The sequence below is a fragment of the Trachinotus anak genome, unplaced genomic scaffold, assembly GCF_046630095.1.
Source record: "Trachinotus anak isolate AG129_WGS33_773 ecotype Australia unplaced genomic scaffold, CSIRO_AGI_Tana_v1 ptg000008l, whole genome shotgun sequence".
Lineage (NCBI taxonomy): Eukaryota > Metazoa > Chordata > Actinopteri > Carangiformes > Carangidae > Trachinotus > Trachinotus anak.
Genome location: NW_027273859.1, coordinates 18894262 through 18915796, shown reverse-complemented (window position 1 = coordinate 18915796; position 21535 = coordinate 18894262). Strand labels below are relative to the sequence as shown.

The 21535-nt window shown below is 39.8% G+C and overlaps 2 protein-coding genes across 3 annotated transcripts in view; both read right to left on the bottom strand.

The window, feature by feature from the left end:
• Positions 1 to 33: 33 nt before the first annotated feature.
• Positions 34 to 6695, bottom strand: LOC139624269 (creatine kinase S-type, mitochondrial-like). The gene is made up of 10 exons (XM_071483268.1): positions 6582 to 6695; positions 4318 to 4484; positions 3713 to 3911; positions 3534 to 3629; positions 3201 to 3422; positions 2935 to 3020; positions 2088 to 2211; positions 1633 to 1767; positions 1388 to 1513; positions 34 to 322 (listed from the first exon to the last, which is right to left on the bottom strand). The coding sequence occupies exons 2-10, from the start codon at positions 4458 to 4460 to the stop codon at positions 206 to 208; spliced, it is 1248 nt and encodes a 415-aa protein (XP_071339369.1). The 5' UTR covers positions 4461 to 4484; positions 6582 to 6695; the 3' UTR covers positions 34 to 205.
• A 3193-nt stretch (positions 6696 to 9888) lies between these two features.
• Positions 9889 to 21535, bottom strand: part of rasgrf2b (Ras protein-specific guanine nucleotide-releasing factor 2b) — a 41357-nt gene continuing 29710 nt past the window's right edge. For both annotated transcript variants that reach the window (XM_071483271.1, XM_071483272.1), the window contains 12 exons: positions 19372 to 19497; positions 18214 to 18303; positions 17276 to 17382; positions 15562 to 15674; positions 15385 to 15445; positions 14648 to 14751; positions 13588 to 13672; positions 13289 to 13486; positions 12728 to 12807; positions 12465 to 12582; positions 12295 to 12363; positions 9889 to 12205 (listed from right to left, as the gene is read on the bottom strand). In XM_071483271.1, the coding sequence (XP_071339372.1) occupies positions 12113 to 12205; positions 12295 to 12363; positions 12465 to 12582; positions 12728 to 12807; positions 13289 to 13486; positions 13588 to 13672; positions 14648 to 14751; positions 15385 to 15445; positions 15562 to 15674; positions 17276 to 17382; positions 18214 to 18303; positions 19372 to 19497 (1244 nt within the window). In that variant the 3' untranslated portion in view covers positions 9889 to 12112. The remainder of the gene's footprint in view (positions 12206 to 12294; positions 12364 to 12464; positions 12583 to 12727; positions 12808 to 13288; positions 13487 to 13587; positions 13673 to 14647; positions 14752 to 15384; positions 15446 to 15561; positions 15675 to 17275; positions 17383 to 18213; positions 18304 to 19371; positions 19498 to 21535) is intronic.

The window sequence follows — 21535 nt, the reverse complement described above, 5'->3', positions numbered from 1 at the left end:
CCACAGAGGCTGTAATACATCCAATAATACAACTCAGTTCATCAAGAGTTTATTGTGTTTAGAATTCATGTACATGTAGTGAATTTATTATGCATGTAAATCAGTACAGTGCTATACATGCCACGAATATCTTGTAAGACCAACAGTTTAACGACCAGCGGTTGGAGCGCCTGCTCTATTCCCAGACTCCCAGCAGAGGTGACATTCACTTCCTGAACTGAGGGATGGGGGAGGGGATCTTGATGTCCTGCCCCCTCTCCAGCCTCTTCTCACATTCAATTAGGTAGTTTATGCCATCGATCACTAATTGTACCAGCTCAACCTGTGAACACACGGTTACCAGAGTCAAAAAAAAAAAAAAAATCACATGATATGTGATCATATGTATAAAGTTGTTACACAGGTTCAGGTTACATTTCATTTGTCCATGCAAATGATCTATTGTGGTCTTGATAATGATCAAGCATAATCACTGAGTCACTGAGGCTCAATACTAGTTAGATTAGTTTCTCTCTCATGTTGAAGGAGTGCAAATAAGTGAAATCAGCTGGTTTGGCTGAAATAAAATGAGTATAACTTTAACTCAGCAATTTAATAATTTAAGGCATACGTAATTGCATTTTCTGTCAAATTTTGTCAGCTTTTAAGGAGTATCACTTATTGAGCCAATCACAGTGTTTCACTTGCATTGTGTTTTTTTATTGACAAGTAGGTTTAACTTTTTTTTACTTACAGTGTTAGTATAGTTTTTTTTAAAGTGAAATACTAATAAAATAAGAATACACGTAGTTCTATGTTTGTCCTCCTTCAACCACACAGCAGCTGAGAACCAGTGACCTTTTTGGTTGTGAACTATTATAAGTTGTCTTTAGGTTTAAATCCTCTGTGATTCTGCTGCTTGTTGTCCACTAGGGCGTGTGATGCCCATAAAATCATCCCCATGCCGCAGAACACCAGCTGGTATCTGATTGTTTTTTAACTGTCCAATAAATGAATAAAAGATAGGAGGCAGTGGCAGGTTTAACTGATACCAACAGACTTTGCTCTCTGAGTTTAGCCTTTCAGGCTCCTGCCTCCTCTGTTGCAACTGGAAGAAACCCCAGCTAAAGCCCTGACCTTAATCATCTATGACCTTTTATAGCATTTGATTGATAGCACCCTTTGGTTCACAGGGTGTGAGGAAGTGCTGCATGAAAGGCTCAGCTCAGGGAGCAAAAGTCTTTCAACCTCAACTGGCACATCCCTGCCTGGATTACAGATTAATGAACAGCAGGGGGTGTGGTTTTTCAGAGCCCACACCTGTTGGGATGTCTGCTCTCCTCTGACTCTATCTCTCTTTACCTGCTGCTCACATCTCCTTTTACTTTTCTCTGCTTCCAGTGTTTACCTCTGACTTGCCCAGACGGTCGAGGTTAGAGATGTCAACGGTGTCTCCAGTAGCAGCCGTGTCCACACCCCCTGTGCCTCTCTTCTGCAGCCTCAGGTTATCCAGGATCTTTTTGAAGCGAGGGTCCTGGATCACAAACATCACAAACATTCATCATTTTCTGATATGAGATCCACATTATGGGATGTGTGAAATAGGTCACCGTGCGTGTGGAGTTGCAGTTGCCAGTGTGTTTAGCCCAATACCCTGCTGAGGAAGGGCAGGCGAATATGCACACCAGCCCTGAGCCCAGTGCCGAGGTTAGAGGGGCAGGTGAGGATGTAGCCCAGACGTTCATTCCACATGAACTCCCAACCTCTCTCCTGAATTAGTTGCTCCACCTAGAAGTTACAACAAAAGACCATTAATGTTTCAAATTTTTTGGAACACAGGCTACATGTAAAAGACTCGTTAGACAAAAACACCCCTAAGACAAAACTTGAACTTTTAGCAGAGAAGTTCCTGTTTCTTGATTTTTGATGTGTTAATTCCAGTGTATTTTGTTTGTATGGCCTTGTTTTAATAGAATCTTGTGGGCAATGATGTTGTCAAGTCTTTACAAGTGACAGCTGTAGTTAAGATAAACTGGATGGATTTCCATTAGAAGGTAAAGATTGAGATTGTTATACAAATCCACACTGGTCTACAGAGGCATACATACCTGTTTAAGACCTCTGCAGAACCTTTCAAACACTCTCTTCATGTTTCCGCCTTTCTCCATGGATATGATCCTTGTATGGTCCTCCTCATTGATCCAGATCAAGAAGTTCTTCTCGTTGTTATGCCTGAGGCAGTCAGGAAGGCAGAGTTACGCTTTGGTTCACGGCTGATCATTTATATTCATGTAAAATATTCACTGATGAGAAGAAAAGGTTTTTTTCAATCACATTCAGGATAGGGGTTTGGGTATCAGAGCAACAGTACTTAATCAAAAAGGAATGATCCTGAAGTTGCTGTTATGGAGGTAAAAGAGTAGAGTAAAGGTGTGAAGAAGATCACTTTTTGTTTGGGTCTGGAGGAGTTTTGGGATACTGGTGAGCTATTAAGCACTAAATATATTGGAAAAATAACATTTCCATGTATTGTAAAACTAATGTAAAAACATTACCATGTAGAATTCTAGAAGTGAGTGAGTCTGAATCTGTTTTTTTTTTTGTTTGTTCGTTTGTTTTTTGGGGTGATTTTAAGCCTTACTGTAATAGGGGCACAGCGTCTGCATAATCTGTTCTTACATAATGTTACTGATATCATAATGTTACTATATCTAACAAAACTGGTGAATAGCATCAAATAAGACAGTCCTACGTTTCTCACAGGAAGTTATGGAATAGAGATGGTCGCAAATGAGCAGCTGTTTCATTTGTGTTTCGGCTGATGTCACTATGAACTAAAAATCCAGTCCAGCTCAACCCAGCCACTGGTGATGGCTGTGAATGTCAGACTGAACAAACTATGCAGTGACTACAGCTTTTGCAGGGTCTCTACACTAATACTAAGTATCTTCTTACCAGATCCCACGTGCATCAGGCCAATCTCTGGCCATCCCAGCTGCCGTGAGCAGAGGTGACACAGGTTTATCAAACAGGAAGTGCTCCTGATTGGTCAGTGAAGGGACAGAGGACCAGGAGGGGGGTGGACATTAGATAGCAAAGGACATCCAAAAAAGTACAGAAAGGAACCTTTTCTCTGAGAGTGTTTGTGTGTTCGTGTGTGGGTGTGTGTGTGTGTGCGTGTGTGTGTGTGTGTGTGTGTGTGAGTGAGATTGTGCACTGACATCAATAAGCTGCTGCTGCTCCCTGTCAGTCATCTCTCCCAGGCTGTAGTAGCGACCAGACAGGTCTCCCTTCAGACCCGACAGAGCTGTCACCACCACACGCTCCACTTCACGACGCTCAGAGCGAGAGCAGGCAGGAGGAAGACTCAGTCCACGGATGCTACGGCCAGTACGGACACGAGATGACAGCACATAGCGCTCATCAAACATTCCTGAGGTGATCTGAGGAGGAGAAAGTATTAGGTCACCGTATGTAGGCATAGATACAGGAATTTATGTATGAGGAACATTTAAAACAATGAGCAAAGGAGCAAAGAGAAGTGTAGGTGTAACCTTTGAAGCATCCAGGTCAGTGGGGTGCCTCATTGTGCGAGGATCGTAGCCATTGTGTCTGTCCTTGATAACGGGGTCAAACAGCTCAGCAAACACCTAATGGAAAAAAAATCTAACATTCAGTTTTTCCCATTTTATGATTAAATATGCAACAACACACTTTAAACACTAACTCCTACCTCGTAGCTCTCCTCATCTCCAGCTACCATGCCCACGGTCTTGATGAAGGGGTGTCCGGGGTTGTCTACCCCGGTCTGGATGCATTGGTCCAGGGTCCAGTTGTTGGGGGTTACCTTGTCCCTCAGTCGTGCATAAATAGTTGGGGACAGAGCTGTTGCCATGCAGTTGTTGTGCTTTCTCAGGTCAGGGAAATCAGCACTGTAGAAAGTTAGCAACAACTAAGTTGAGCTGTTTTCATAGTTTAATGTGTAACCCTTCCAAGACAAGTAATTGTTGAAATATTTTGTCCATTAAATCTATCAGAAGTGCTGCTCCAATTCGAGAAGCAGGCTTTTCCAAGACATTGTGCGGTGACAATTGTATGCCTCTGTGGTGACAGAAATAGTCATGTTGAAATTCAGCAGTAAGAGAAGCACACAATGTAGTTCACTTCACTTTGGATCAGGGAGTTTGTTTTATGCATGTATATCATGATTAGTGTCAAAAACTCAAACATGATAACGCAAAATTTTTTTTGTGAACTGCAGGTTTGGAAACCTCAGCCTGCAGAAATAACAGAAATGTGAAACTACATACAAATACAGCCGCACTCACACACACATACCTGGGTGGATAGAGCCTCCTCTTCTCAGCAGCAACAGTGCTGTCATTGAGGAGGTATCCAGATGCCAGTGTGCCAGCTCCTATGCTGGCCAACACCACTGCTGTGTTACGGCCAGAAATCATACGGGTGAAGGAGTTCGCCATGTTTTACGTGATCTGGGTAATCACCTGGAGAAAGGTCAGAGGGCAAAGTGAGATTCCAAGTTTAAATATGTGTGATTTATTTATCCAAAACAAGAAAATAACAAATCCCAGCCCGCCATTGTAAGGTGTTAGTTGTGATTCACAAATGACACCTTTAAATCTGTTTATATCTCATGTGAAAGTTCTGTAAGTTGAGTTATGCATTGGAAACCACAGGTTAAGTATCCATACTGAATGTGGTCATGGTCTCGCAGAGAGCTGAAAATACCAGGATATTTGTCACTGTTCACTTGCAGCAGTGAACTGCATCGCGCTGAGCTATTGGATTAACCAAGCCTGAACTTCACAGCAGCGTCCTGCCTGAATATCACAGATGGCTGAGGAGGGGGATTTCAAAATTGCAAATCATATTGTTAAACCAGAGTGCCCACACCAACCACTCGTAACCTATAAGTATCTGTGCAGAGTGTTTATTATATGTGTTGACATGACTGTGTAAGTGTATGAAAACAGAGAAATACAATAACCCAAGCCTTTGTGATGCACTTTTTTGGGTTGCATTTGTCCTAAGTTTACATTTACATTAAAATGCTTTGACACACATCTTAACAGGTACACGCTCAGACAAAACTACTAATTGCATTAAGCTATCAAATGCTTAAGTAACAGATATGCCATCAGCTTGTGTGATGAGATTATTCTAGAAGCAGACAGAAGGCCTCTGATTGGTCGCCCTGCGAGAGTCACCAGCTCAGGTGATCAGATGATTTGTGATTGGATACTGAGAGAGATACTGCCATGTTAATATATGCCATATTATATAAAGATACAATCGATCAAATATCAGAGCTGACGTCAAGCAAAGAAGGACAATTTATTTCCTCTTTTCTCTGTTATTTTAGGATGATAAGTACAATGTGGAAAAGTAGATGTAACTGAATTATAAGTCAGTATTACAGCACTCTTATGAAAGGCTGCTGTATAGTTGCAAATTGCGCATCTGCCCCGAGCTGTGGGACAAAGTCACCTTTCACCCACACACAGTAATGATTGTAGCAGTTGGTGAGATTAAACTGAAGTGTCCAGTTGGCATCAGTCCTGGACAACACATGATCCTTTCTGACTCCCTGTGCCGGTCAGCTGAGTTTACATAAGACAGAATAAAATAATAAAACAGAGGCAACGAGTGGGCGGGTGGTAAAGAGTAGTCAAATAAATACTGGCAAAACTGAGGGACAGCGAATCGAAGTTAGGAAAAACTGAGTTTAAGAGGAGCTGTGGAAAAAAAATTTGACAATGTGAATGTATGAGAAGAAACCACAAACTCTCACAGTAAAGTAAAGATCAGATAGATTTGGAAACAAAAAGAGGACAGATGAAACTGAATGAAGGATTGAAGGCCAGTGTGAAATGGGTTAAGGGTCAGACTAAGTTCAGACAGGAAGGGTTAAAGACATGAGGACAATTAAAAGAGAGAGTGGAAAAGGTGGGATTAGAGGGATTCCCATCAGAGACTATAAGATTAAATGAAGACGGAAAGAAATTAGCAGAGGTACCTGCACCCTTTGACCTTTCCTATAATGGGGAAAGTCATATTATTAAATTATGTTTGTTAGTTTTAATAGATTTTTTATAATTGATGTTAAATGTAATATGAATAGTCAGTTGCTGCCAAGTGGCTGCTCTCTGTAGATAACAGGCATGTTAAGAGACCCTAATGCAGAGGGTTGCTGTGTAGACTATGCAGTGTGCCGTAGATGTCCGCCTGAGGTGCAAATACAAAACAAAAGGCTCAGGAAGCTGATAAAGAGACTGGAGTCTAATGTTGTGCACATACATGCTGCAAAACAAAGCTTCATTTCTATCATAGATTATTAAAAACATTCAAAATGTATTCAGTCCTTATTAACATTTATTTATACACACATACATCCTCAATCATATAAATGCTGCTTTTTAAGTTTACAGCTGATGCTACCAACAAACATTAGTGGGTGATATTTGAAAGTAGTCTATGTAACAGTTGTAACAGCTGTTGCACTTTGGCGTAGAAACAGAAAGGAAAAAAAGATGAGTAACAGATCTGCAGGAGAGAGGGATGAGAGAGAGTCCATCACTCACCTGAGGACAGCTGAAGAGTGGAGGCAGCAGAGGGCTTGTGTGTGTCCTGCAGCTCAGTCCAGAGAGGTTCAATCTGCAGAGAGAGAGAGAGAGAGAGCAGACTGAAGAACAGAGATTGGATCAGAGCGAGAGAGAGAGATGGGGACATTAGCTCAGGATTAGCCTCTCACAGGGCAACACACAGAAAATCCTCTTTCTACTGTCAGTCAGCATGTCTGCCTACCTCTTCACACATGCACTCTGGGAAAAGCATGTGCACTAACACAGGTTTTTGTGTATTACAGGAACCAGGCCAAATGAATTATATATAATAAAAAAGAGGGCTTTCATGTTGCAGTAAAATATTTTCCACTGCCTAACCCCCTGAAGAAGCCCTGTCCCCACTCCTCTGCAGCAGGAATGGATCTAATGCTCCAGTAATGGGCATGAATGAAACCAGACACTGCACTATCAAGTCCCCCTCACACTGGGGTTTTTCAGCCATCACTTTGGGTGTTGGACTTCACAAATCACTACAACCTGATCCTAGAAGTCCTCTAACACGATGAGCCATGTTTACTTAGGGTGCTAGACTTAAGAATTTACTGTAGATCCTGAAGATTGAACACAAGGCCTCAAAATATTTCTTACAGGTTATGACTCTTTCCATTGGACTCAAAATTTAATGCACCTCTCAGGGCTCCAACCCCAAACCCCAAAGCTATCAAATAGTCCTCTAGCCCCCTGAGCTATCTGTCCAACAACACTTTTGCTATCTTACAGCACCCATAGTGAAGACTCAAGGTCTCTCAGAAAGGCAGCTCATAAGTGTCTGATCAGGGTGTTAGATGAGGTTGTGGGTTCAATCCTCAGTGAAGTTTGAAGTCCAGCTTCTGAAGGATGGAAACAGAAGGTCTAAGAAACACTGTTCAAGTGGTCCTGGTTAACTGGCTTAAGGAGTCAGGGGACTTGTGCGCAGTTATAAGGTCAAGTATTCAATCATTGTGATGTTCATTAATTTTGTCCAAAGGAAAGAGCCGCAACTTCAAGAAATGAAGTTCAAGTGATTCTGATGAAATTGCCAAGGTTGCTGTTGTTGGAGGCCCACTCTTAAGTTTCAAAATCATGGATTTAATTTGAATTCCAACACCTAAAGTAAAAACTCAAAGGCTCGAACAAATGTTGGTCAAATGTCTTTTAGCAGCTAGCACTAACACTTCAGCTAATGTTTTGTTTCCCTGAAACACTGTCGTCTTTCACAGCTCAGAAACTGCAGCAGAAGTCTGTCAACTTAGTGACTTTTACCTAATTTACTCTCCCAAATCTCCAGTAAAAGAAATCCAGGTCCACTGAGTGAGTGCCTGTCTACATATTGCGTTTTCTAAGATCAGCAGAAAAGAAAAACAGAGCAATGTTTACCTCCTGGCAGTGAAAATGTGAGTTGCTATTATCCTGGGGAATAAATGACACATGAGTTATTATGCACATTAAAGATGCTAATGGGCCTATTTGGACTGATCAAAATGTGGGTCATTGACACCTTATCTGTTTACAGGATTAACAGCCCTGCTCAGAATATATCCAGTTCCTGAAAACATTCCTGTATTTCACATGTGTTTCAAATGTACTTTTATATCACTCAGTGTAAAGTCCATTTTGGTGATAATGACATGAAGGGTGTGGTTTCCCAAGGAGGCACAATGCTACACAAACATTCTGTAACATTTTAATTCAGCTTTTTAGACAACATACTTGTCATTACTGATCCATTGTGCCTCTAAATGCCTTACTTTTTTCATAATTTCAAGTCCAGTATTAAGCCTACTTATTGTCACTAAGCCACTTGCTGTTTTTGACTGGAAAAGGGCTGAGATGTCACACTCACAATGTTGTGATAAACTTCAACTAACTAGCATCCATCTGTCCCCCAGAAACAGAAGTCGTGCTGGTTGATCCGCTATAAAACTCCCACTGGGAGACAAATACTTACAACCCACAACTGCCACCCTCCAGCTGGTGTATCTGCACTGAAACTGTCATGAGATCCCACAGTAAAAGTGTGGCACATTTACTTGACAACATTTTTAACGATGAATTGTCTGGACTTTACACCATACCATTTTCCTGCTCTGTCTCTCTGCTTCTTTTCCCTCACTCGAACATTATTTCCTGCAACAACCACAAACATCAATCTCAGTTGTTCTTTCTTCAGATACTGTAAATGGATTTAACATTGTGAGAGTGTTTCCTCTTCATATTTAAACCTCACTTTGATATCATAGCTGGTATATTTAATAACTTAGATGAAAATTTAAGTTATTGAAAAGGGTTTATAGTGACTTGTAAGACTGAGATGGTTTAATAAGACAAAGGGCACATTGGCAGGTCACCCCTTCACTGATGTAAAAACAGGCGGTGTCACTCATGACCACAGGGTGGCAGGATGGCCACACTGCCAGGTCACACTAGATGACAGGAAGTGTGGAGGGATTTATGTCGTTCAACCATGCAACCTGGAGAATAGCCTTAATGGAAACTGTTATTTGGGTTGCTTGGCAGCCTTTCACTGTGTGTGTGTGTGTGTGTGAACTTATGTTGCCCCCCTAACCTACAAAACAGGATGTCTGGGTATCCAACCTAACCATGAAGTAAGCTTAGACAGAGTCCCTCATAAAATTCAAGGCCTACATATTGCAAATATCCCAGGTAGTTATCTCTGAATCATCTCCAACGGTTGTCTGTATGACAACACTAGATCAAGATTTAGTTTTCTTTTAAATGTGACTGTGAGAGCACAGAGGGATGCTGCTGTATCTGTATCTCTACAACATCTGGTTCAAACTGTGAAATCCTAAATCATTCATCCTTGTAGAGCAGCATCAGGTTTGGTACTCTGAGAAGATATAATTTAAAATCTAGTTCTGGTTTCTGGCTTTGAGTGTGCATAAGTGGGTTAATTACTGGTCAGTCCTAGACAATTGGAAGCATGTTAATTCTTGAATTTGGTTAATTCTACTTTCAGTCTTGTCTTGGTCCTCAGAACCAGTTAATACTGTGAATATCAGTAATAAATGTTCGGGATGATTTCCTGGTTGAATTAAACTGTGTAAGGTACTGCTTCCCTTGTAAACTCATGCACACATTTTTTTTTGTTGCCTGATGTTGGCAGTTTCACAGTTAGGCCCCAGTATTGTAGTTGAAAGAGAGAGATTGTTGCAGCATTATGCTGACATATTAAGATTATTTAAAACGAAGGGCAACTACTGCCAGAGGAAGCAGAAGTGGAAGAAACTTAATATCGTTAAAATTATTGCACAGTGCAAACACATAAGGCATGTTGAATTTATTTCCCCTGCATCCACAAGTGAAAAATGCAAACAAATAAATAAACACACAAACAAATACACAAAAATAATATTACAATACAAACATAGCATCCAATCTTCCCAAACCTGTACGTGACGCAGACGCTGAGAATTACACGCGCAGTGCAAAGGACATGTTTTCTCAAAGGCAGAGCCTGAAAACATTTCCTCTAATCAATCTGGAACAAGATTATTGTTTTATGAGGAATCTCCTCTGTTTTCACTGAGGCCTGCGTAACGTCCAACACTGCATAACAACAGACTGCTTTGCAGATGACATAAGCTAAAGACTATGCTTGACTTTGTATGGTACACCAAAAGACAAGCATTCCAGATTTAATGAACAACATATTGTTTTTATACCTTTTAACAGAGCCTCCTGACAGCTACAGAGACAATATTCATATAGAGAAGCAGAGGGAGAAGGAACAGGGAGGGTCCAGTCAGACATGCACAACATGCAGCTGTTGTGTGCATGCAGGACAATTCTTATTTTTCTAATGCTACATTTTTTTAACCTTCAATATATATATATATATATATATATATATATATATATATATATATTAGAATAAATTTAAACAGATTTCTTGCAATATAAGAGCCAGGGATGCAAAACTAGAATTCAAAATAAAAGCAAGAGACAATAACAAAAAAAAAAAAATATTCACAGCATAACAATTCAAAGTATTCCTTCATCAATCATATGATATGTGTGGAGTCACTATATACAAATATAATATAAATACAGTATCTGATGAAATAAATAGCATGGTTAATAACGATCATACTGTCACTCAAGCAAAGCTACATCTCAGAGAGTGCAAAAAAACTGTCCCAGCCTACATCCAAGAGTTACACACTGAGACCTGACTACACACGTCAGAATCAGACAGTATGTCAAAGAAAAAAAAACAAAAAACAAACTGCGCACAAACACTACAAAAGCTTTGGGTCAGCAGAAGGTTATAACAATGTTTAAACACTAGAGGGAGATATTTGCTGACGATCAGATGCGGGAAAGACTTCACCGAGTTTACACTAACATGCTACTGTTAAGTCTACATGACCTATTTTCTGAAAAAAAGAAGCTGAATTAGTGAAACTACAGATCGATTTTTTTTGTTAAAGATATCTGAAGATTTCTGAGCAGGATTTACTGTATATAAAACTTTATGCTTTTAAATTGGCAATTGAGGGGAAATTGACCTACACTAGTGGAAGGCACTGATAAAGTTTTTAATTTAGTATCATTCATGTGGACATTTTTTTTTTACTCAAAAAACAGTTCTCCATTCTCATGGGAAGTCTTTAAGCAAAGGACGACTGAAGACAAATTAATTGTTTTATCAATTTAAAAAATCAGCCCCTTCATCAAAATATATCAAATTTTCCATTCCAAATGCTCCCTAGGTTTCATTTTAGCGTCTTTCTACATTATGTTTGAAGGCTTAAAGGCATTCTGCCATACCCAGCCCACTAGGGGTGCATAGTGGCTTAGAGAGTCACCCTGTTTAAGAGTGAGGCATGCTAAGCTGAGGGTTAGGGGTCAGGTTGAAGGCCATTTACACAGTTATATCCCAAGCTGAAATCATGCAAGTTTTATGCAGTGATCATCATCACAGAAAGCATTTTTGGGGCTCTTGCTCCAGGACATGGCACAGAAATGCACAGGCAACAGAACACAGACAACAGCACAGAGACATGAGCTCAGACATCTCTCTGTCACACTATCTGTATATGCTACATCTCTGTTATACCCACTGTATTTCATTCACTCCATGCTCTCAGCCTTTCCTGTACTCTCAGGCTGTCTGAGGAAGTGTGATGTCTCGTGCACCACACTCTCCACTGAGGAATGATGAGCACAAACACAGCGACATGCCATTTCCTCAAAACCCTCATGCAACGCAGCTCGTTTTCCTTGAAGGCAAATCAGCCCAACGCTTAACAAAATTCTTAGCCTGTCCACTTCTCATGCAGCCTCAGTCGCTTGTAAAACTCTGAGGCTTCTTCGACTGTCCTCATACTTGGCTCTCAAACTATCCCTCACATCAGTCCTTTATTTCCATTTCTATGTCGCTCTCAAAACTTCCTGATTTCCTCTTGACTAATGAGATTGTGTGGGCATGTTGCCCTTGGGGGTCCAGGTTCGGCAGGCTCCCGCTGGCCACAGACAGCTGTAACTCAGGCGGGAAGCCTGGGCTCGATCTTCAGTGAGAGATCATACAGTGTGTCTTCATCCATGATCAGAGTCTTGTCCAGAAGGTACTGGGTCACCTGGACAGAAAATGTATTCAGTGTTACTTTTGTGATGCTCTTGAATAATAAAAAACATAAAAAATTAAAATATGTTCACAGAAGAGTACCTTGGCTTGATGCTCTATTCTGTACGGAGTCTGCTGGAACTGCCTTATCTCTCTGATGATATGGGATATCTAAAGAAAATATGCAAATTAAGTAAACAATTACAGTACAGTGTACATGAACAGAGGATTTCCATCTCCTTTGTATATTTTTTACTCATGTATGTGCCTACCATCCTCATTTTGGAGAAGTTAACAAGACCTTCCTCAGTAAAATTGGGCGTCCCCTCCTCAATAAAGGCCAGGTCTGTTAGATACATTCCCAGGTATGGCACACATGGAGGGTTGCAGCTGTAGGAAGGTAGTGTGAAAGTATTATGTGCGTGACAAATCATCTCAAAATCAAAAGCACATTTTTATTTTCTCGTTTGTGAAAAAAACAAAAAAAAAAAAAACAACAACAACAACAAAAAAAATGTGCAAAAATCTCTCTCACTTTTTCAAGGTTTCCCTCAGATTTTTAAACCTTCCCTCAGAGGACACGGTCTTCTGTAGTTTGTCCATCAGGGCTTTAGCCTGGGAAAGACCACAAAGACACATTCACAATCAGTTTAAAGATCATTATGAACAAGTCAAGACAAACAAGATGGTTGCATTAACCCAAGATCCACTTACTCTTAATAAAAGATAATGATAATAGTAATAAAATGAGAAAATCTAATTTGCCTCAGTCCTGAAGAGGCAGAATTGGTTGGTGGGGAGACAGACTGTCTGGTGATTGGATGATTATGGCTTTAATTGATTTAATGTTCCTCAGAATAAAGCAAGGAGCAGATACTAAACATGACCAGTAAATGCTGTTCTTCATTGTCTTAAATGACATCAATTCAACCAGGAGACATTTATTTATAGACACTCCAGAGACAAAAGTCTGTCTTTTAATCCTCTATGTCAACAAAAACTTTATTTACACTTGTTTTTATGTACAATACTTAGTGACAACAGTGTTCTTTCACGTGTGGATTATAGGTTTTGTAGTGATGGAGAATTATTCCACCTGTTTGCTGACTTTAGCCCAGGTCTTCTTCAAACGGTAGATGGCGCTGCGATTGAGTGCAGATGTGATCTCCAGCACTCCGTTGTAGTTGTTGAGACAGCGGCAGATGTCAGCCACAGCAACCCACTTCTCTATGGAGCTGGCCCTCGAGCCCACGTCGGTGTGGGTCATAATCTGTGACGCCACCAGGTTACTCATCTTCAAAAAGGAAGAGAAGGGAGAATATAAAGAAGATATGTCCTGAGAGTGACAGTGGAGTCAGAAACATAAATGTGCTTAAAGGCAGGGAGAGAGCTTACATCATTGAAGTGTTGGCTAGTTTTCATGATATAGGGCGTCCGTTCTGTCTTATCAACCTTCATCCAGCCCTGGCCCAGGAACTCTCTGAGAGAAGGAGGACAGAGACATCTGAGAAAATATAGCACAGTCATCTCATAAGATTTAAGTTGCATAAACGAAAGCCTGTGACTTTTTTCAGGATTTCTTGAAATTATTATGCACCAGGAGTAAAGGAAGCTGTGTCTCATGAAATCAAGAGAAATTAAGAGCTGAATGGTGATCGATGTGTTATTGTTGGATGAAACTCTTTTATTGCCACCCAGCCAAAATATAAACGTTTGAGGAACTACTACAAACTACAGCTTTGCTTCTAGTTTTAATCATTTAAAAGCTATCTGTATTTCCTTTTTCTTTCAACTGGTTTTAAAAATCACAAACCAAGGAACTGGATAATCTTTCTTAGGTGACAGATTTTTGAGACGGGGCAATTCAGTAAATTTACATTAGATGGGGATAAAATGAGGCTTTCAACCTGTTTTATTCTGCTGTATATGTAATCACATTGATAAATGTGTGTCATTATTTGGGAGAAATACAAACACAGTTGAACTTGAAAAAAACATAATTACATAGTTACTTAGTTTAATTACTTTTTGTGCCACCTAACCCACCTAATTGGTCTAAATCTGTGCTACTGAATGGAAAAATAATTTTTATTATTAAAGAATTAAATGAATAAAAACACAGCACAAACAATCTAACATTTAATTGCAAGTGCTACAGACGTTTCACAAAGCTGGAGGGAGAGACCTGCAGCAGTTTACCACATAGTGATGCCACTATCTTATAGATCAATGTCAATTCATTATCAAGTGAAACTCTAAGTCTCTTCAAATAAAAACTTAATATTTAGAGTTTTAAAGATAAAAAGAAATGCCACCAGTTTTCAATGTTGTCCCTCTGAGCACAGTTTTCTATGGAGGGAATCTTTGGTGATCAAGTGGTCTCAGTATCCATAGTGATGTAGTCTTGTTTGGTCTGATGCTGGTGACAGTGTGAGTGTGTGATGGGAGGACTGACTCATAAGGAATGCTCCTGAAGACAATGTGATCCAGCAGAGTGATCTGCTCAGCCAGCTCCATTGCTGAGAGAGACTCAAAACACTCGGCCTTCGGACAGTCCGCCTAAACACACACACACACAAATATACAGAGATAAAGAGAGTCATAAACAAACAAGAGTGAAACAGAACAAGGGAATATAAATATCTAATTAAGAGGTTGGCTACGATGAATCTGTTTTATGACATTTGACAGTCCCCTGGAGATGGTCACAGTCAGGAGAGGGTGCTTGGAGGAGAGGACAGTGTGTACCGACAGAAGCTTTTCACATCTTATAAAGGTAATGTGTGTCTCTTCGTGATTCCCGATCATTATCCAGCCAAGACCATTAACCAGGGGCGCTTGTAAGTCTTGTTTTCATTGTAGGAACTAGCAAAGGGAGGTACCAGGAAATTATGAGAGGTGTGTATTAATGTGTAAATACATTAGGGAGGCCAGTTTAATAAAACCAAGTAATCCCATAGAGAGCCACATAAATATTCAAATTCAAATTAAAGGCGCGTCAGTCAGCGAGTCTGCAGTAACAAGAGTTTTATGTTGTGCAGCAAAGGGTAGAATTTCCTTTTTTATACTATAAAATATTGCTGCTTTATTGATCCAGCAGGATAATAAGTAGATAATCATAAAATCATAACAAGATGTATTCATGGCTCTCTAAAAAGTATTTAAAGATGTGATGTGCTGCAGTTTTCTCACCATTTGTAAGATGTCTTCTATCCTCAGCTGGGCATCTTCCTGCTCATCTTGAGAAAGGGCACTAGGAGACACAGTAGAAAAAGTAGAAAAGTGTTTTATTCCAGTGCCTCATACATGTGCAGCATGTTTGTGTATTTGCAGCAGTTTTGTGTGTATTTGTGCGTGTGTGTGCTGTACTTTAGTATGTTGGCAGTAGCTTTTCTCTCCTGAGGCAAAAGGTCTGGATCTCGGAGCACTTCCTCCAGGAGACAGATCACCGACATCTTCAGCTCCCCATTCATCTCAAAGTCCTAAAAATAAACACAAATTAATGTCTATATATGAAAGAACCCACATAGTCATACGTAACAGGATTCACCACAACGTGCGTAAAACCCACTAGTTACCCTAACATTAACCTCAACTCCATTCTGATCTAAAAGCTAAAACCTGACCTCAACCAAAGAAGTGAAGACTCATATCTTCATTGGTCGCACTCTCAAAGTCTAAATCTCAAACTGGTCCTCACAAAGATAGAAGTTTGTAGTGAACAAAATCGTCTATCATGGTGTATTTCATTTTAGATAGTGAAAATGATCTATGATCTATGATCTATAATTAATTGTGATAAACTAATAATGTGAGTTGAGTTTCTTTTTGTGAAGATATACATCTTATTCTAATAGTGTTTACTGGGATATTTGACATAACTTCATTGATGCCAATACTATAGTTAAAACAATATCTTTGTTTGTAGATGAGGAATTACATAACGCTGTTCAGCTGGCTTGAAGTTTCAGTCACTGTTTAGGTTGGCGGACTGATACGTCACAGCACAGTGACGTGGGTGTATCACATTTACTGTTCTGTTGTGGTGGGCGCTAAAGCATTAGACCACACTACAAAAGCTGTCTCAGTGTTTTTAAAGTACTTAGCCACATACCAAAAGTAGTTAATGAGTGGTTAACTAACTATGTAGTTAACAGCAAAAATAAAATAAAAGACAATAAAAATTCAATACAGATTTAAAACTTTCCTTATTAGATATTAAGAGGATAGCAGTAAACCACTGTATAAAACCCTGTGGCAAAATATCTGATGGTTGACAAATGTTTGTAGTCTCACTATAATTGTCATCATATCACCTCTAACAGAAGACAGACAAACACATAGGATTACATACATCAACTACAGGTAATGTCATTCTTAATTCCTTTCTCTCCATTAATGACTTCCTCTCATCTCCCCGTTCTGAACAAACACTCGCTATAATCCCTCATGTCCGACTGTCCATTCCTCCTCCTGAACCTCCTCGTTCCCTCCAGTCCTCTTTTCCTTCTCCTTCTCTCTTTCCTCCCCGCTTCATTTAAACTCCTGTTCAAAAGTCGGTCTTATGACCAACTTGTATTGGAGGCCAACTCTTTGGCCTCCAATACAAAAATGAGAGTGGGTGTATATGTGTGTGTTTGTGCTTGTCTGTGTGTTAATAAGCCGGCTAAAGCTGGCCTGTAATGGCAGCATTTTGTATTATTGAAGAAAAATACATAAAACAGATCGATGTAGTTAGACTGGAAGGACCTCTACGCAGGGAGTCAGGCAATTACCTTGATATTCAATTCATTAGAGACACCACTGGCTGTTTAGAAGAAGAGTAGGGAGGTGGGCTGGGGCAGGCTGAGCTGGTTGTCCAACTGACACAGCAACAATATGTGGTGTGTGTGTTTGTGTGCATGAGGCTGTTTACATGCTCAAGTGAGAGCAACGGAGCAGAGAGAGAATGCATCAGACACCTGCTTTAATGAGACCACAGACTTGATCACCCAGGCAAAACAGGGGACACCCACACACATACACACACACTAACAAACACACACACACACACACACACAGACAGTGGTGGGTGCAGACAGACCTGTGAGTGTTTGGAGACCCAGTGGCGCAGCACGTTGAGAACTCTGTTGGTTGCAGCTCGGCGGATGATGAACTCTTTATCACAAGTTCTCTCAGAGTTAGTGAAGACTGGAAAAAGACAGGGAATGTGTTATTGTCTTATTATTGCATGATGATCTGTTGCTTTATTGCATTTACCAATTAAAGCAAGATCCATCAAATGTGTTTAAATAATGTGAATAAAAGTAACAATATCGCAATGAGAATTTTTTTTATTGAAAGTCTTCCAAACTTTTGCTGATTATATTTACATCAAAATGTACTTAACTATTAAAGGTACATTATTCTGAAAATAGTTCCCTTTTAGAGTTCGAATATATTGAGACATCACGTGCAGCAGTGTTTTTTTAAAGGGTCAATTAACCCAAATTGAGGCCTGGATAATCCACAGATAAACCATTCTTATATGTACTAGTTCTTTCACAAAAATGGATTTCAGTGAAAACTGTTCACACAAACGTGCAGTGTGTGGATTACCCACAGCAAACAGGACATTGTTTCAGCTAAGAGATCTTGCAGGTGATTTTTTAAATACAATTTTTCATTGCTTTCACCACCATTTATTCAGTTCATCTCTATTTTATTGGATTAGAAATCTCATATCTAGACAAATAAAAACAAAGCTGTCTACTTAGATAGCCATAACTGAGGATGACTGAAATTCACTTCCACTTTTTGTTTTCCCTGTTTTATTTTGGTCCAGGTGGTGCTACATCTACAAATACATATACAAACTACCTAAACTAAAGCCACCTTATAATTAAAGCAGAGTAAAAATACAATATATCTTTCTGATACTTTTCATATTAACTGAGCTTTAATTAGAGCCCATAGTTTATTCACATTATATTTGTGTGTGCGCTTGTGTGTGTGTGCGTGTGTGTGTGTGTGTGTGTGTACCTGGTGGTGTACCATGTCCTGCGGCGGCTGTGGCGATTGCGAATGCTGAGGCAGGAGAGACTGAGCAACGTGAGTTCTCCCCTGACTGGACTGCAGACGTACAACACATAATTATCATCAAGACCAACAATACTGTTACAATTTTTACTATTGTTATCCTACAGGTGAGGGACCACAAGTGAACACAAATTAACTGTCATTTCATTCTGACAAATGAGACTTAATTAAAACAACTTTATGTATTACAACTTTTTTTTTTCTTTTTTACCTAAATATCAAATTGCCTATTGTATTAATACTTATTAATACTTATTTCATGGCTGGCAGAAAGCAATGAAACACTTGCGTCATTATTCATGTAAAAAAACCTATCAAAAACAAAAGTAGATTCATAAAAATATACTGTGTAAATTACAGGCTACTGTATGTGTTAGAAAACCTTATGCCAAATTACTTATTTGGAATTGTACAGAGAGATCACATTGTTTGTAGACAATGGCCAATTTTATTTAGCTCATGTGTTTATTATCTTGGACACAAATATGTAAAAAAGACTTCTATATATATATTTGTACTGGTTTTGTGAGTGTGTGGAATATGAATTATTTTATAGTAATTATCGATGCAAAATAGGAATCTAAAAAATGACCTGTTCATTATTTATATCTTTATCATCACAGTCATCGTCATTTTTATTACAGGGACAATGCAGACCATACATACACCTCTCATTATTGGCAGTATTTCCAACAACCGTATAGGAATCCTCATTGTGATCACTTTTAATATCACCAATGAAATTATCATTATCATCCTAACTCAAGCTGCAGCTGTCTTACATCCAGGCTAGACTCTCCTTAATGTCATCCAGGAACTTCACTGGACACACCTAAAGGAAAACCATCCCAAGACACTTACGGTCACACACACGCACTCTTACAAACACACAGGGCCCATTTATACCATGGTATGGTGTTTGAGTTTTGTATTATGCTGCTGTACCAAAGATGACAGCCTACAGGGTCAGGGATCTTTGCCTGGCTGTGTAGCCCGTCAGTGGGCACAGCGCTGCCCACTGCAGAGGCCTCTGGCTATGACATTGTGGTCTAATTATGAGTCATAAACCACACACACAAACACACATACACAAATTCTTACCTCCAGGTTGTCTGTAGCGAAGGTGTCGAGGTGTGGATGGAGAGCGACATGGAGACATGTCTCCTGCGTCACTGCTTTGAGGAGACTCTGGGATGATTTTCTCCAGTGACACTGACTCCAGCACAGCTAGACAGGAAGAGAGGAGGAGAGGGACAAGAGGAGCAATAATGATGATGATGATGGTTATGGTCATTACTGTTGCTGCCCCACTTGAATGGAGAACTTTATTATAGTTCACAGGAATCACTCAGTAACTAATGGAACATCATGACTTGTTTTTGTTTCCTGCACATTTCGTGTGTGTGCATGTGTGCTTGCATGCCGATCTGCATGTGTATGTGCCTGCATTCATATAAAATGCCTGCTTTTGATATATGATTCACTCAGTAAGTGCCCAATCAGAATTCTTTTAATTTCTTTAAATACAAACACATATTTAGCCATAGGATTTGCACTCCAACACAAATACATAAAAATTCTGACCAGAAACTAATTCAAGTGTGTCTTGGCGTATTAGGAAGTATTACAACTGAACCTGAATTACTCTGTGGGTAAATATAAAATTAAAGGAAAAATCAACATAAAGTGTGGTCCTAGACAAGCCTCAATAACAGCTTCAGTTTTCCTTAATGTTGATCTACAAGTCTCTGGAGCTCTACAGGAGGGTTGACCGCTATGCTTCCTGGTGATACTCCCTCATTTTTGATGATAGTTGTGGTGAGCATTGCACGTGAATGAAAAATCTTCCACAGGTGTAGAGTTGCATAGAGATTTGGTGGCTGTGAAGACCATGGCTCATAGTATGATTCCCATCATTTTCACATTCATCAAACCATTCAGTGACCCCTCATTTCCTGTACACAAACACCTGCATTCAGTACATTTCTACATTTATTTATTCAGGTTTTTCCTTTAATTTGTCACCCACAGATATTTTGTATTTGGCCTCAAGTACAGTAAACACCACACAGTACCCAATTACCCTACTCTTGTTATAGCTTACACAGCGCGGTGTCTTGCTTTGGGAATAAATGTAAATGTTTCACTGAGACAAATTTCACTTTGATATAACTTGAAAGACACTAGAGAGGCTGACTTTGTCGAACTGTGAGATGTTTCACCTGACCACTCTTCAACATTTGCTCAGAATGTCACACTGGCAATTTGTCGGTAAAAGAGAAAAGGCCAAGAGAAAGGGCAGGATCAATAGACGAATAGAAAGATATTTAAATAGCTGTCTGGACACAGCTACACATATTACTGCAAATACGCTGACTGATTGAGAGCTCAAGAAACTGTGAGACAGTATGCAGAGGAGGTGAAGGTGGCTTAATAGTATGGCTACTAATGAGTCTTCCAAATCCAAGTGAGTAGTTACCAGCTGCCACACATGTAGACACCGCACATATGTGAGTGCACATGCTAACGAGGGTCTAACTGCAGCTTGCCCTTGCAGTGCCGTTTCAGATACCATGAAAATCTGACAATCTCTTTCCAGCCTCAAGACCAGGCTGTGTCACAGCACTATTAGAAGATCTGAGTGTGTGTGGTGGGGAGTCAGCTTATTTGACTCAAGCGCACAAATGCAAGGAGATAATGATGTCCCACCAGGCGCCTGCTCTGCTCTTACAGGGAACACTTCACACTGCGTCGTTTGATGAGTGACCTCCAGCTCTTCATAAGCACTTCAGTCCGCCAATAACACTCCACATGCGAATGCTCAGTCACAGAGAACCTACAGTATAGTTTATATACCTACAGAGCAAATGGCACACACTATAAAGCCTATACTATAAAGCACAGTGTGGGAGCACAGTAGGAGAATTTTATGATCTGCCACTAGTTCACAATTACGTCCCTCCAAAATAATAATCATTAAAATTTAGTTTAGTTTAAAATTTAGGTTTAGTCTTTTTTACTATTACTTTAATTGGTTTGTGTAAAAAGAACAATAATCAGCCTCTCAAAGTATTTCTAGATGCATATCCCCACTAAAAGATCCAAAATGTGCTATTTTATGAGACAATATCCACTGTTTCCTGTTTTCACATTGCTGTGGTCATGTAGAGGTGTACTCCACACAGAGTCGTGGGTGTGAAGGTGCGAAAAAGCTCACTTCCAGTCTGTAATCTCTGGTTAGATGATTTTTGGTTTAAATCAAATT